We start from the raw sequence: 14,927 nt of genomic DNA on the forward strand, positions 1-14,927 counted from the left end.
AAGTTCGTGAGTTCCGGATATTCGATCTGGCTATTGAAGTTCAAGTCAGTCAAAATAATTTGAAAACGTAAAAAAAGCCATAGTAATGCTCGACATTTTGATTTAAAGAAAACCGTAGCCTAGGCCATGGTAGTGACCATTTATAAGTAAAACTCTTCATATTAATCATTTGGGAAAGAAATACGCTGATTCAGATTTGGAAGAACGTAAGAAGAAGCAAACAATTTTAGTGAGTCAGTCAAAGAGAATTTTGGGCGCTAACGAAAAAAGGTGTATCACTGAAAATTGGCAAGTGTTATCAGAGCTCATTTTTCATTTGTAGCCTTCGTCCGACCATAGTTCATAAGAACTTACTAGTATGAAAAGCCTCTCTCATGTATCACGTCAGTATCTGCCTGTCAACAGTAGCTGGTCCCCCAGAGCAATGCCCATATATCTACACATTTAACAGAATATACACAACTTTATCAAAGAAATTAGTAAACGGTATCGCGTAGCGTTGATATGTTCATAAAATACACAAATTTGTAGAATTTTAGCTCAGTTAGAATCGAACCTTTAGCTGTGTCGCTACTACCGTCCGTTACGGTAATAAGTGAATAAAATGACAACGACATATATAACGACGAGTCAAGCGCCTATGCAGACGACAGTGATAACCACTGGCCCTGGGCCACAACGACCCCAGCCCACGTACATTGAGGTCATCGAAGATCCACGGACCTCACGCAGTTACAATCGTTGGTCGAATAAGCACAGTGCTCACACTGCGACAGTTGGTGAGTGTGGCGGAGATCAAAGTGAATCATTTGATTGCAAGGAATAATTTGAAATACTCATAGAGTCAAATTACATAACTAAGTCGATTGCTTACCCGTTTTAATTAAAATATTTATTAATTGCGATATATACAAATCAACAAAACTTCGATTCTCTCTCGCACAGGAATATTACTGTTTACTTATGGCGGAATGGACATGGCACAAGGCCTCGGTTGGAACTTGAGCACTGGAATAGCTACCACATATGAGTTTGAGTTCAGTTGGTTTATCGGCGTCATCATTGGAACTGTTGTCGCTGCTTTGGCCATCACACATACACCAAAAAGATACTTATATGTAGGTTATGGTATTTATTTTGATAAATGTGTACTGCTAATGACTAGCTTGCTTTCTCTTTTGTCCAGCTGTTGGGTGGAGTGATGCAGCTGATCGATGCCATCATCTTTGTGAGTGCTCCATACGATTACAACCCAATAGTGGCAGCAAGATATGTTGGCGGAGTGGGCTTTGGTTTCATCACAATGGCCTTTATTATACAAAATTCCGAGGTTACGCTTAGCACCTCTCGTGGCATGTGGTGTGGCTTCGAGCAGTATGGCTTGGCACTTGGCGTGATGACGCAGGTGCTCATGGATTCACAGTGGGGCACAGGACACAGTATTGGCAGCAATGTGGCACATGGCATCATTGGCATCATCTGTGCTGTTATTGCAACGGGAACTGTTGCCATGTCTGTGGAGTCACCCATTTTCTATCTGCGCAGGAACAACGAGGATGCAGCGCGAAATAGCCAAACCCAATTGTTAGGATCAAATGCACCCACAGAGATATACAATGCGATCTTTGAAGAAGCCAAACGCTACGTGGCGGAAGGAGAGAGCTCAAGTATTGGAGCAGACCTTACTGCATCTGCGATGCCCTTTCTCAAAATGATCTTCTCTCGCTGCCTTGTGGCTTTCACCTTCTCTGTTCCCCTCAGTTGGTCCATAAGGGTGAGCACGTATGCATGGAAACTATCTATCTTCAGTTGGCCCATGATCTTGTGGAGCATATTGCGATTCATTGGCACCCTTGTGGCGATCCTGTTAGTCGACAAGCTTGGGCGCAAATTCATCTCGCTGTTGTCTCTAGTCTGCATGGCAGGTCTAATGCTAGCCATGGCGGGCATATACTCCGACAATTCCTATCTAACGAGCGAATACTACATGTCTGAAGTGTCCAAAGTGTCCTTGGCCTTCCAAATCTTCGCCGGCATGTTCGTCGTGCCCACACCCACCTACCTGGCCGAGGCATTCCCAATGAGAGTGAAACCCTTCATGATTGGTCTGATTATTTGCCTTGAGCAAGTGATTCACATCATTGTGATTGTCACATTCGGCAAGACTGATGACTGTTTCTACCAATACTTCATCGGTGTGGGCATTATACTGGTTGTAAGTCTGATCATCTTTGCCGGACTTATGCCGGAGACCCGAGGACTAACGCTTCGACAAGCTGGCAATCGTTTCCGTCGAGTTCACGACGTAATGTCATACTAGGCAACATCATGCACACATCGCAATAGTTAAATAGTAATTTAGAATTAAATTGTTACAACAAAAAAATAAAATGTTTTCTATAACAAAACCTCTATACGATATTGGTTTTGAATATTAATATTCAACACATCACAAAGCCGAATTCCTTTCGACGAAAATTGTTACTTTTCTGGGAAAGACATGATCCCTGACCAACTGAATTCAACGCCCAGCGCCCATCAAGTCAATCAAACAATGGCGATGAGGAATTCCCGAATATCACATGATAATTACAATGAACACTATCTATAATTATACACTGATAACACAGGTTTCTATGCTTATAAATAAACCCAAGTGACACAGCGCGAATTCAGTTGCGGAATAGCCTTTTTATCGAACGAACCACAATAACACAAGAGATATATAGTATTATCATATAAAAATGACAAGCTACCCAAATACACCGAATTTTTCTTCTAATGCGACACAAGAAAAATTACCACCAAATCACAATGCAAATATGTATCCGAATCAAAATGTAAATATGTATCCGAATCAGAATCCAAATATGTATCCGAATCCGAATATTACTGTGCCTCCAAATCAGCCACAAACCACCTATATCCAAGTGATAAATAATCCCAGCCGACGGTCAACTCGTTGGGGCAATCGGAGAAATTTTAATTCTGGTAGGCAGTGAAGATATTGAAAAACGAAGTGATAACACTTTCGAATACAAGATATACAAAAGTACTCAGTATAGGGAGCAAAGTAACTAAGAAGAGTGTTGTATAAATTAATTTGTGCTTCGTTTAATGATAAATCAACTCGAGATACTTACTATTCCAACTTAAAAATATGAAACTTAAATTACCAACAATCTTATTTTCTAACTGTATTTTTTTTAAAACCATTTCAAAAAATTTACCAAGTACGCAACACTCTATTAACAAAAAAAAAACAATTACGGATTAAATTTCCATTATCAAAAGGAAATAAATAAGCACAAATGTTATCACTTCTCGGAATATAAATAGCCAATTGATGGATTAAATTTACCACTACATGTAAAGAACAAAAAATATTTGTTTTCAAAGTTTTTATGTTTTTAAATTTGCACTCTGCTGAATTGGTCGAATTTTTGTTTTGTTTTATATATTAAGAATGTTTCTAACAGTCTTCTTTAATTTTATTTATAATTGCATCATTGTGACAGCCTGCTTCTTATTTGTCTATGGTGGAATGGACATGGCTCAAGGTCTAGGCTGGAACACAGACGCGGGTACCACGGGCCCAATTCCATTCCAGTACAGTTGGTTCATTGGAGTCATTATTGGAGCTGTGTTAGCATCTTTGTCCTTGACTCACTTACCCAAATGGATCTTCTATGTGTGTATTAGAAACGATATTACATTAAGCTTATATAATTCGTATGCCATTTCTTAGTGTCTAGGTGGACTGTTGCAGTTGATCGATGCGATTATCTTTGTCAGTGCACCAACCCAATACACTGCAATCGTGGCTGCCCGATACCTGGGTGGAGTGGGCATTGGCATTATCACGGTGAGCTTCATCATCCACAACTCTGAGGCAGTGAGTAGTAAATACCGCGGCGTATTAGCCGCCTTGGAACAGTACGGATTGGCGCTGGGAATTGCCATGCAGGTGATCATGACTGCAGAATGGAGTTCGTACTCCGATTTTCAAATGAACACCGCACATGGAATCTTTGGAATAGTATTTTCCCTTTTCGGCACCGCCTTTATCTACTTTTCAGTGGAGTCGCCAATCTTCTATCTGCGTAAGAACAATGAGGAAATGGCACGCTCATGCCAATGGCATCATATGCCCACCACGACTTCAAATAATGCTTGCCATGAGGCTCTGGAAGAAGCCAAGCGGTACGTGGCGGAGGCATCAAGTCTGAGTTTTGTCGAAGAGCTCGCTGCTTCCGCAATGCCCTTCGTAAAGATGATCTTCTGCAGATGCCTTGTGGCGTTCACATTTTCCGGACCTCTCAGCTTGGCCATGTCATTGAACAACATTGCGGTTTATGACTATGACGACTGGTCGACAATTGTGTGGGGAGTTCTTCGCCTTATTGGCACCATCGTTACCATTTTACTGGTGGACACCGTTGGCCGGAAGTTTGTATCGGTGCTGGGATTACTGTGTATGGGAGCTCTAATGCTAGCCATGGCTGGTCTCTTCTATAGCATCTATAGCTTGGACAACCTCTATCAGATAGGTCGCATATCAATGGCATTCCAGTTCTTTGCCGGATTGTATGCTGCTTGCACAACAACGTATCTGGGAGAGGCGTTTCCCATGCGTATTAAGCCCTTTCTCATTGCACTGATCATTTGTCTGGAACAAATGATCCATGTCATTGTAATTGTTACATTCCCGTCTGGTAATTACGCCCTATTCACCTACTTTTTGGTTGTGGGCATCATCCTAGTTATCAGCATGATTATTTTCGTTGTGCTAATGCCGGAAACTCGCGGCCTGACGCTTCGACAGGCTGGTCATCGTTTTCGCCGAGTACATGATGTAAAGGCATACTAAGAGGGGCTTATAGTATATGTCTAACGTTTACAACTGATCATTAAATAAAATACTTTTTAATATTCAATTCGCCAATGCTTGAATGCTTGACATAGCCTCAGTTTCAATTTATTTCCTAATGGGACTTTCAGCTACGCACACTCAAATATAGAATAGTATAATTTACTCATACGAGTATATAAAAATAGAGTACGAGTCATACGAACGCGTGCAAGACGCATTTTCATTCAGCTTGTGCGGCTGTTTCATTTTTTTCACTTTTATTAAAAATTATGCCTTGTCGAATTTTGAATGCTGTTAATTTTCACACAACCCAGCCAATGGAGACTATTTTTATAGGTCTTGCGATCACTGTAGCGTATTCTTCTTCTAGTCTTCTTCAACTTTATTATGATCTAATTTATATCTCCGCTGGATGTGCGAGGGGATACAACTTCCTCGATGTATGTGAATTATGTGGCATTGTTTTATAATCGCCTTACGGTTTATTTAGATTCAACAGATCGTCACTTCTTCCAATTTTGACACACATGAAGCTGGTGCTATTTTAAAGGTGAAAATGTTGTTTTTTATTTGCTGTCAACATTTTACTACATTTTTATGGCGGAGCTAGAGGTTTTGCATAATTAAATACATATGCTTCTAAGATATTTAAGACCGCAACAGCTGGCACTTCAGCTTCTTGGGATTTAGAGCATTATATGTGAGAGTATTTCAATTAAATTTATGTAGTACTTAGTACCCATCGATTCTACGAAAGAGACGATGGATGACGGATGACGAGAGCAAGTAAAAGACACTACGTGAATCACAATTAAATTTATCATAAAAGCAGTGCCCAGAAATGTGCATTAAAATGACATTATCTCAAGATACATTGCCTAATGAAGGAATTGCAATGAAAGACTATTGCATTAGCAATTAGCCGCCAGATCAACAACATTTGCCAGACGATCCAAGATAGCCGGAAAAGATTTGCAATGCCCTTAAATGGTCTACGCACAGATCCTCACTGACCAAGAAAGGGAGGCAATCTGTTGAACAATTGAAACGACAAGCTACGAAATCCGTGGAAAATTGCTTCTATTCTTAGTTTTCTCTGTGTTCACAGTGATTTTCCCAGTCCAACAAAATGCATTAAATGCATGTTTATACTTTTAAATTTCAATTAATCGTGTCGCCATGCGGCCATAGATCGACCCCCAATGGGGCTGATTTAAAGGTGACGTCATAGCTCTCCGTTTCCTTTTCCACCTTTCAAACTCTGTCTTGGGTGTAATTCCAAGCGTTTCACATAAAGTTCAGTGAAATGGAAACAATTGAATGGATTTGGTGAGGAAACTGCATTTAATTGGCCAAATGTGCGACCACATGGAATCGAATAGAAATTGTGTGTCTCTGCAGTATATTACTATGAAAATGTATTCCAGCTGAGAATTTGCATTTGCATTAGAAAGCCATTTCGTTAACTCATTTACTATACACTTACTACATTGAACATATATATATGTACATATATATGAGTACATTAAATGCAATTTGCTTGCTTGTATATTTTATTGTTTTGTTCATTATATCACTTTTTGAAATAGAAATACATTTACACTTCTGTCATACAATTCTTGAAATATCATGTTCATAGGAAATAATCTTGTCATCCCATGTCGTACATACAAATTCTACAATTAATCAAGACGGAGAAATGTGACTTGACATGGCATAGTAACTTTATTTAGTTCCCATTAATTATTATGAGTAGGAATATTGTAGGTTCCCATGGTGAAGAACATACGATTCATAGTGCATTTATACTGCATGCCTTTTAATACCTGATACGCATTAAATAGAAGGGTGTTATAACAAGCTAGAGTCGCGACAGACAATTTGATTTATATATATTTTATATATTTGTAATCTATGGTATATTTCGAATGTGGTACTACATCCATATACCAAATATCGCCTTCAGTATATTCTAGTATTTTGCTGTATTGGTATATTTTAAGAATAATACTGCGTTGCTTTGATTTTATTCAAAATGGATAGTCACACTCGGTTGTAGCTTTCTTACTTGTTAGAGTCCTAAATACGATCAGCTGACAGATACCACTTATTTATAATAGTATTTTTGGTGTGTTATGAACTCGCGCAGATATCTAAAAAAAAATGATAAGCTGTCAAAAAATTGCGAATGGCTGTAAATATTTCAAAATATTTCCTTCGTCCAATTGGAGTAATGTTCAGAATCTACTCCATTTGTGACTGTATCTCAAATGGTAAAAGTATTAAACGTTTGAACTTTGTCTTCTTTGGAACTGACACATTTCGCACCTGCCTGCAAACGTACTGTGGAAAAACAGGCCACGAAAGCCTTGAATGATTGATAGTTTAGCTGAGTGACTGTGTAAGTGGGGCTGGGCAAATACCCGAATGAGTGAGTGGGGAAGTGAAGATGTGAGAGTAAAACGTTGACAGAGTCCATGACCCAACACGCAATCAGTTTCCTTTCACTCTAGCCTACGAGTACAAAATCTCCATCTGTCAGCTGTCAGTTTCGCACGCTGACAGGCTCTGAACTTAGTATTTTAATTGAGTTGGCCACAGGATGTTAGGTCTTAAGACTTTCATGAGCCACTTGCGAGAGAGCTCTTTACTGTTTTTATAGTATTTGTATTGAATTGTGCCATTTCTATAAAGTTAACCATTAATTTCATTGAAATAACACATTATAAAATTATTTGACTGATGTTGTAAGAGTATTAGACGCAGTTTTTCGATATAGTGTAGAAAAGTGTCGGTGTTTCAATTGCTAATTCGCAGCTTAACTTTTATTGAACAAACAGCAGGAGCAGCCACTGGCGTGTTGAATTGCTTTTTATGTGAGTTTCACTGCAACGTTGCGTATACTTAATTTACCTGCTCCGCGACTCACCTTTAACCCACTTTGCACTGCCTGTCGTTTCTGTTTCTGTTATCATTAACACCTCAAGTTTATGCATATGGTTGCCAGTTGACAGTTGCCTGGTAGTATTTACTCAATGTTTAAATCCAGAAAATAGTACCGGATTCATATTGGAAAAAGAATGTATCAAATTATGGAGTAGTTGACTTGACAACCTTGTCCTTCAGGGGAAATATTCGGATACTTGAATAAAATCACAGATGCACACATTGCATATACATGTATGTACGAATGAACATTGCTTTTGCCCATTCAAGCAAGCACAATAAAATGATTGTAAATACATTTAAGTAAACTACAAAAAAGTGAGTGGCTCATTGGGAGGTTTATTTGTTTAACGCTAACTCGACAAGCACACAAATGCAACAACACAGCCACGTAAATAAACATTTGAAGTACAAACAGATAGAACAGAGTAGAAAATATATACATATGAATCTACATACATATTCGTATTCGTATTCGTATTCGTATTCGTATACGTATAAGTCAGTTTGATTGCAGGTAAACACATTCTTGCGACTGACATCGGCAGCTGACGAATAATGCTGCAGCTTCTTATTATTGATAGCCATCCATTTATCATGCCGACAGTTTTATGTACATTTTCGAACCAACACGTCCCCAACTTCTGATAAGAGCACCCAAAAGTCAATGATCTTGAGACAATGTTAACACAGCCCCTATCAGGTCGTCTATCATTTCGATACTCGTATCGTATTGCGCATTGTGCTATTAATAGTATCGGAAAGCGAGTGAACAGGTACTTGCATAATTTTACCGCTCGAGTGAGCAATGTGAGCATATAGAAACACTTCTATCGTTATTGTAATGACCAAATGGAATGTGTATGACGACTTTGACAAATCTATAAGCTCATGCTTGGAAACAAAATGGATCAAGTTACGCCTAATGTGTAATCTACTCTGACTGCTGGACGGCAGAACATTCAAAGAATTCAATTATTCTACTCGATAATCGATGGAAAGCAAGGGCATATGTGATCTTTGATAGTCATTGTATCTGGTAAACGAATTATGTATTGTTTCGCTTCTGTTCATGATATATCGTACATTGATATAATAGCTGAAGGAATCAGGGAATTCATTACATAATTCTTTCTGATTCTAACACGGTGTTTGAACTCTCGACTCCCAGATACACTAGATAATTTACCCTACGGTCCACAATTAAACAAAAAACTTGTCGCAACTCAGTATTGGCCTCAATTGGATATATATTCTTGTTTGGTTCAAATAAATTAATAAAACAAATCGTATAGATTTAATAATTTGTCTCTTTTAATCAGATCAAACTTAATATTGTAATCGCAGTAATTAATTAAATTCATACTCTTAAAAAAAACATGGCTATTCATTCATGTATTTACGCTTAAGTTTGTATTTACAATATATATTTCGTATCCCAATTTACAGAGTAAAAATCTTAGATAATCCTGTCCACAAAGTACAACGAACCTAATGTTTTTACCGCTATGGCAGTTTGCCAACTGGTTATTAATTGATTTAAGTGTTGAGATACAAAAAAAACAAAAAGTTGAATTAATTATTCTATATTTCTAACTAATTGAACATCGGGAAAAGGCAGTGAAATTATTTATGCCTAGCCAGTTACTCGCATTGTGTAATTGTCATGTTCGTAAGTATTTGCCGATCTTTTGTTAACACCTTTCATTTGTTGCTAATGACAGGCCAGACAAACTTGTGAATACAATCATACCCAACTATAACCTCAGTCAGTTGAAGGGAGCGCATAACTAACAAAAAAAAATTAAATGGTTTCGGTATATGGAATTTGTTTATACCTTCTTTTTGTGTTTGACTTTGAAAAATGCTGACATGCTCATTATTAAAAGTGCACAAAGAGCTATTAATTGATATCCAAAGTTATATGAATATGCCTGAATGAGAAGTGATTCATCAAAGTATTCTAAGAATGATTGCAGCAATTTATTATCAGAATTAACTACCCTAAAGATTTACTGTTTCAATTGATATACGAATCTTGATTTCATAGAATTTACAATTCTCCCCTGAGCTTCCGTATTATGAAATAAAAAAAGAAAGAAACAACTCAATGTAGAATTATTCGGTAGAATTATTTTGAATTATTAAATACAATTTGTTTGCAATAACGATTGATAAATTTGTGAATTTCGCGTAAATTGCACGTGTTGAAAAACACAGCAAACAAATGAGTTCGTATATACATTTGCTTGCATACATATGTATGTATATATTTAGGTTGATTCGCAAAATATTTTAAGCGTGGGCGCCTTGATTAATGATTTCAAATAATTTACGCTATATTAAACAGAACGCAAAGCGTGCCGCTTTATAGGTTCATTGAAAAAGTATCCCTACATGGACGGTGTTAATTGAAAATATTTCTGGGAACTTGCGCTGAAAAGAAAAGAATTTTGACAGCTGCAGTTTGTCTGAGTCAAATGATTTCCGTACAGGTAAAAATGGAAGAAAATGTTGGAATTTCTTATACGAATTTTAAACATTTTGTAGATACCAAAAAACGTTCAGATTTCCACATTTACTTACATCAGCGAAAGCGAATTCTTATCGTCTGAATAATAGTTATTACAGCTAGTAGTTTCATATTTTCCTTTTATTGCATTTCTGGTTGCGTAGCCACATTCTCTTTTCATGGCTTGTTTCATCCTGCTCAAGCCACAACTCTCGTCTGGGTTGATTTACTTTGCTCTCATTTTGTTATTTCCTTCACGCTTATATGTTTTATTGAGATTTTTTTTAGTTTTAATGTTGTCAGACAGGATTTTCCACTTTAATGCAGTCGACAACATTGAGTCGCTGCTGATGTTGCATTCGGCGCGGGCTTGCAGCTCATCATGCAGCTGGAATCCACAGCGCATATTGACCCTGGATTGTGCATCTCCAAAATGCTCTCTCTGCATTCAGCAACTGGCGCGGTCATTGAGGTTAATCTCGTCTTTATTCATATTTCTAAGCGCATTATGCAGGATGTTTTCTTTGAAAACTGTGCAAAATTATGTTAACCAACCCCCTCTTAGGCAGTATACAATTACTTATGTTCCCATCCCCAAAACAGGCGCGCCAGGCCGGTGCAGGCCCATTACCTTAACGCGTTGAATTATTTTAATGCCACTGCAATTACGTGTCTTTTAGTAGATGCATACCTAGCTACATACATATATACATATATATGTATAGTACTTGTGCCCGTATAAGTATAATTAGGAAGCAACCACCACCACCACCTCGCCCGCTGTGGGACCTATTGTCCCTATTGTGCCGACCGCAATCTTCCTTAATGTGATACCCGATTTTCTGACGTGTTTTAAATCACACCTTCCGCTCTGACAAAATTGCATGCGAAAAAGTGGACTACAATTTGTTTGCAGAGCACGTGACAATGACAGTATTATTGTTCTTAGTAATAAGGCTAACAATTTGTGCTATGAGATACTCTAATTATAACTAATTTGTGTAAATTATACAAATGTAAAAAATAATTTAAAATTATTGACAACCCGATTGACAACTTGATCGAATTCAGTTCACAGTTCGAGGAAGAAAGAAAAATTTTAATTGATTTGAACGATATTAGTGGCTGTCAAGTCAAGCAAGTGAATTATGTACAAATTCAAGTATGTATATGCAAACTAACATACTACGAGTATATGCTAATTAACACTTGAAATAAAATACATAACAAGTTGGCTTCAATTAAATATTCATTCACAAAGTATCGCACAATATTTTTTGCAACCGGTTAAAGGCGCAACAAAACCTCGAAGCGCTCTCCGCACAATTAAACGGCGCCCAGAACTCGTGTGTCGCGAAGCCAGTGGCGCCGTTATGTAGTGTTCGTATGATGTTAGTGTAGTTAAATGTCAGTGAGTCTGTATGTGAGTAATACTAATAGTTATATGGGTATTAGGAATTATTACTAATGACTGCAGTCTGCTTGCATGCAGGCTTGGCACATAGAATATGGTAGATGCGAGCGGGCTTGCTATCGAATTAGGAGCTTCTTAAGGCGTGTATATCAGTGTTCAGTTCAAGTTATGACAGATTGTTCGCTAAACAAGATTGTTGCGATATATTCTTCACATTTACATTCACATTCACTTGTGTTTATTGCGGTAAATCTTCGACGAAACGCAATTCTCAATTTCATATAAAGTGTGCAACAAAAACCAGTTACAAAGTTTTGAGGCACGGCCTGTATACTAAAAGCCATAAGCCATTGAGGAGCCAAAAAAGGCCTACAGAAATTTCTCCGTCAAAACAATTAGACAGCCTGGCGGGTCTCTTACAACTTGTTGCCGTTGCTGTTTCCACAAACTAGCGCAGACAAGCTGGAAAAGTGGTTTGCCGGGCTCGTCTATAGGATAGGCCTCACTTTGGGTACGTCTTGGTCTTACACTTCCTACTACTTTCAACGCCAAAACTAAAGTATGTGATTAAATGCGTTGATATTTACCCCTAAGGAAAAGCGACAAGCGAACATTGAAGAGAAATCTAGCCGTATCTTGCATGCCTTAAAAATACTGAAATACAGTATGTATATAATTTATTATGAAAATCTTCAAAGTAATAATAAAATACCTGCCAAGGACTTAATGTATAGAACAGTAGGGTAGTGCAAAAAAACATAAAACCGGTTTCGCATTTAGGCTAGCCAACTGTCAATCATTCGCTAAAATGAACTCTGACATTAGCAATAACGAAGGCGAGTCCATATAAACGAACTCACTACGCACCTGTCACAATGACAAGCAGCTTACTGAATTAAAAACAACAGCATGAACGCGCGATAAGCATCTCAGACGAACATCGTGCCGGAAAAGCGCGACGCGCAGATCATCAAATTAGATAAGAGAGACCGGCAAATACATACGCAAGAATGGTAACGACCACACATACACACACAGAGACACACAAGATTCGAATCAGCCAAAGGGGTGCAAAGAGAGAGATAGAGAGAGAGAGAGAGAGAGAGACAAAATGACTGAACGAGAGTCAGGTAAATAAACGCACTGATAAATAGACATGCCGGCAGCTTGTGTTGATCTTGCAACAAGGCAACCACATAGTTCATGTCTTCCACATCAAGTTACACGACACCTACGTGCCTTCGGCTATTATTAATATTGGAGTAGGTAGCCGCCCAGTGAGAGAGCTGAAACAAAATTGTGTAAATCTGCCGAATACGCACCTTTTGGTTGTTATTGTTGCTGCTGTTATTGTTATTGTTGCGTTATTTCGACCTTGTATACACATATATACATATCATGTATTTTATTTTGTTGATTCGAAAAACTTGTCTTCTTGTTTACTGCTTAAATTCCACTTTTATTTATTTCTTACAGCTTATTTATATTTCAGCCTGAAAATTTAATTAAAATGATAAACTCAATTAACCCGTTGAACGCAGTAATAAAATACACGATCGACTCTTCGACAATGGCAATAAATCATTCAATCAATGAGTGAGAGTCTATGGGGAACCAAAAAAAATGCCGCCTGTGATAAGCACAAAGCCCAAGCGAGAGTACCGATTACAAACAAAAGATGCTTAAAGTAAAGATTTGACCTCCGGTTCGATTTCCACATAAACGCACGACTCTTTCGTTTTGCGTTTAGCATTACCGGTCGCCCACACGCCGCGCTGCGATGTCTGCTGGACACTCAGCTACTTGCAAGTAGCGTCAATGCACTTTACGATATAAATAATAAGTATAATTTAAAAAGCTCGCTGTCAATGTGGATGCGTTTGGTTGGATGGATCATTTAATATTGTGAACAGAATGAGAGGCAATTTTGTTGACCGTCTTGCACACTAGTCACCGATTATTTCTTTGTTTTGGCGCACTTTCTGCTACCTCACAGCACTTCTACACACACATACATAGTTGTATTCTTGGTCGCGGCAAGAAAACGAATTTTCTTGTTGTGCCTTTCGATTTGCGAGAGACCGCGACACAACCACCACGTTCACAGCTTTTTTTCGACTGACCGCGTTGAGCACTATAACAGCGAACAGCAAAACTACTTAGCAGGGAGCTGTTAATAACAGAAAACATTACATTATTTCCCAAACCCTTAAGATATTGCAATTATAACAAAACGTCTTTACTTCAAATTTCTAAAATATTAAAAAATACGACCTACATGAACTGTTCCTTAGGATTTTGTTAATTTACAGTGCTAAATATGTTAATTTTAAACGTTTATAACAGAGCCAGAAGAGCATAGCAGCATTTATCGCTAGGCCAATGTTGTTGATTTAAAAAAAAAAATTGAAGCCAAGCTACCGATTAAAAACCAAGAAATATGCAATTGTTTGGCGAAAATGAATAATAATTTGAAATGCAGTAGCTTACCACTGGAAAAATAATATTTTAATTTAATTGAAATTTTGCGCGCAAATTATCGATAGGTTTCATATACTTCTGTTAAGTTTACATTAACTCTGCTAACACTTAGTGGATTTTCAAAAACCGGTATCAAATAATATAATCGTGCCCTCCTACAAAGCAAATCAGCAATAGTCAATCCAAAAACGAGACACATCTTTTAAAGAGCTTGAAATCATATTATATTATGTATGTTGTTAGCATTTAATAACAGCTAAACAAATTGTCTCAAACATCAATGCATGAACTTTATCCACCTATTAAATATACTCTAGCAATATTGAAAAAAAAATATTTCTTCACTCTATAATTATTATTCAATTCATACATGTTTAATTCTTTTGGAAGCGACCCTGCATGTCCGTCCAATAGAGCTTTCCCGTTGTGAGCACAAACAACCACTAATTTAGTCAGATCCTCAAATAATAGGAAAAATCAAGATATTTTTTTTTGTGATTTATTAAGCTTCAAAAATATATGACTTTAATACTAATGGTGTGAAAACTATAGTTAGTTATGGTAAAAATAGTGAGCACAGAACATAGCACATACATATATCGAATTAATGTCACTGGGAGTTTAATTTGTATGGCGGGTTCTCTGCACCGATTTCTTTGAGTGTGTATACTACTAATTATTACGTTTAGATAAAAATAAAC

General features: G+C 37.6%; 3 protein-coding genes across 5 annotated transcripts in view; 2 read left to right on the plus strand and 1 right to left on the minus strand.

The window, feature by feature from the left end:
- Positions 1 to 13,875, minus strand: part of LOC117576649 (extracellular sulfatase SULF-1 homolog) — a 30,252-nt gene extending 16,377 nt beyond the window's left edge. Inside the window, exons 1-2 of one of the 3 annotated variants that reach the window (XM_034261584.2) lie at positions 13,761 to 13,875; positions 13,068 to 13,238 (exon numbers count right to left, since the gene is read on the minus strand). The gene's annotated coding sequence lies outside the window, so the exon portion shown is untranslated. Of the gene's footprint in view, positions 1 to 13,067 lie in introns of all 3 variants that reach the window. The other 2 variants (XM_034261582.2, XM_034261586.2) reach the window with 2 other exon arrangements.
- Positions 560 to 2,406, plus strand: LOC117576847 (uncharacterized). Its single transcript, XM_034261938.2, has 3 exons — positions 560 to 779; positions 946 to 1,118; positions 1,187 to 2,406. Exons 1-3 carry the CDS (start codon positions 605 to 607, stop codon positions 2,318 to 2,320), a joined length of 1,482 nt encoding a protein of 493 aa, XP_034117829.1. The 5' UTR covers positions 560 to 604; the 3' UTR covers positions 2,321 to 2,406.
- On the plus strand, positions 2,690 to 5,017 carry LOC117576846 (uncharacterized). Its single transcript, XM_034261937.2, has 3 exons — positions 2,690 to 2,991; positions 3,519 to 3,691; positions 3,749 to 5,017. Exons 1-3 carry the CDS (start codon positions 2,745 to 2,747, stop codon positions 4,868 to 4,870), a joined length of 1,542 nt encoding a protein of 513 aa, XP_034117828.2. The 5' UTR covers positions 2,690 to 2,744; the 3' UTR covers positions 4,871 to 5,017.
- Positions 13,876 to 14,927: the final 1,052 nt, after the last annotated feature.

This window comes from Drosophila albomicans, chromosome 2R (assembly GCF_009650485.2).
Source record: "Drosophila albomicans strain 15112-1751.03 chromosome 2R, ASM965048v2, whole genome shotgun sequence".
In the NCBI taxonomy this organism is placed as follows: Eukaryota; Metazoa; Arthropoda; class Insecta; order Diptera; family Drosophilidae; genus Drosophila; species Drosophila albomicans.

What these genes read in the sequence shown, in the direction of transcription:
- LOC117576846 (XM_034261937.2), top strand. Translation starts at nt 2,745, where the DNA reads ATGACAAGCTACCCAAATACACCGAATTTTTCTTCTAATGCGACACAA. An exon ending in TCGGAGAAATTTTAATTCTG is followed by an intron (nt 2,992 to 3,518) that starts GTAGGCAGTGAA and finishes TCATTGTGACAG; the next exon opens with CCTGCTTCTTATTTGTCTAT. An exon ending in TACCCAAATGGATCTTCTAT is followed by an intron (nt 3,692 to 3,748) that starts GTGTGTATTAGA and finishes GCCATTTCTTAG; the next exon opens with TGTCTAGGTGGACTGTTGCA.
- LOC117576847 (XM_034261938.2), top strand. Translation starts at nt 605, where the DNA reads ATGACAACGACATATATAACGACGAGTCAAGCGCCTATGCAGACGACA. An exon ending in TGCTCACACTGCGACAGTTG is followed by an intron (nt 780 to 945) that starts GTGAGTGTGGCG and finishes TCTCTCGCACAG; the next exon opens with GAATATTACTGTTTACTTAT. An exon ending in CACCAAAAAGATACTTATAT is followed by an intron (nt 1,119 to 1,186) that starts GTAGGTTATGGT and finishes TCTTTTGTCCAG; the next exon opens with CTGTTGGGTGGAGTGATGCA.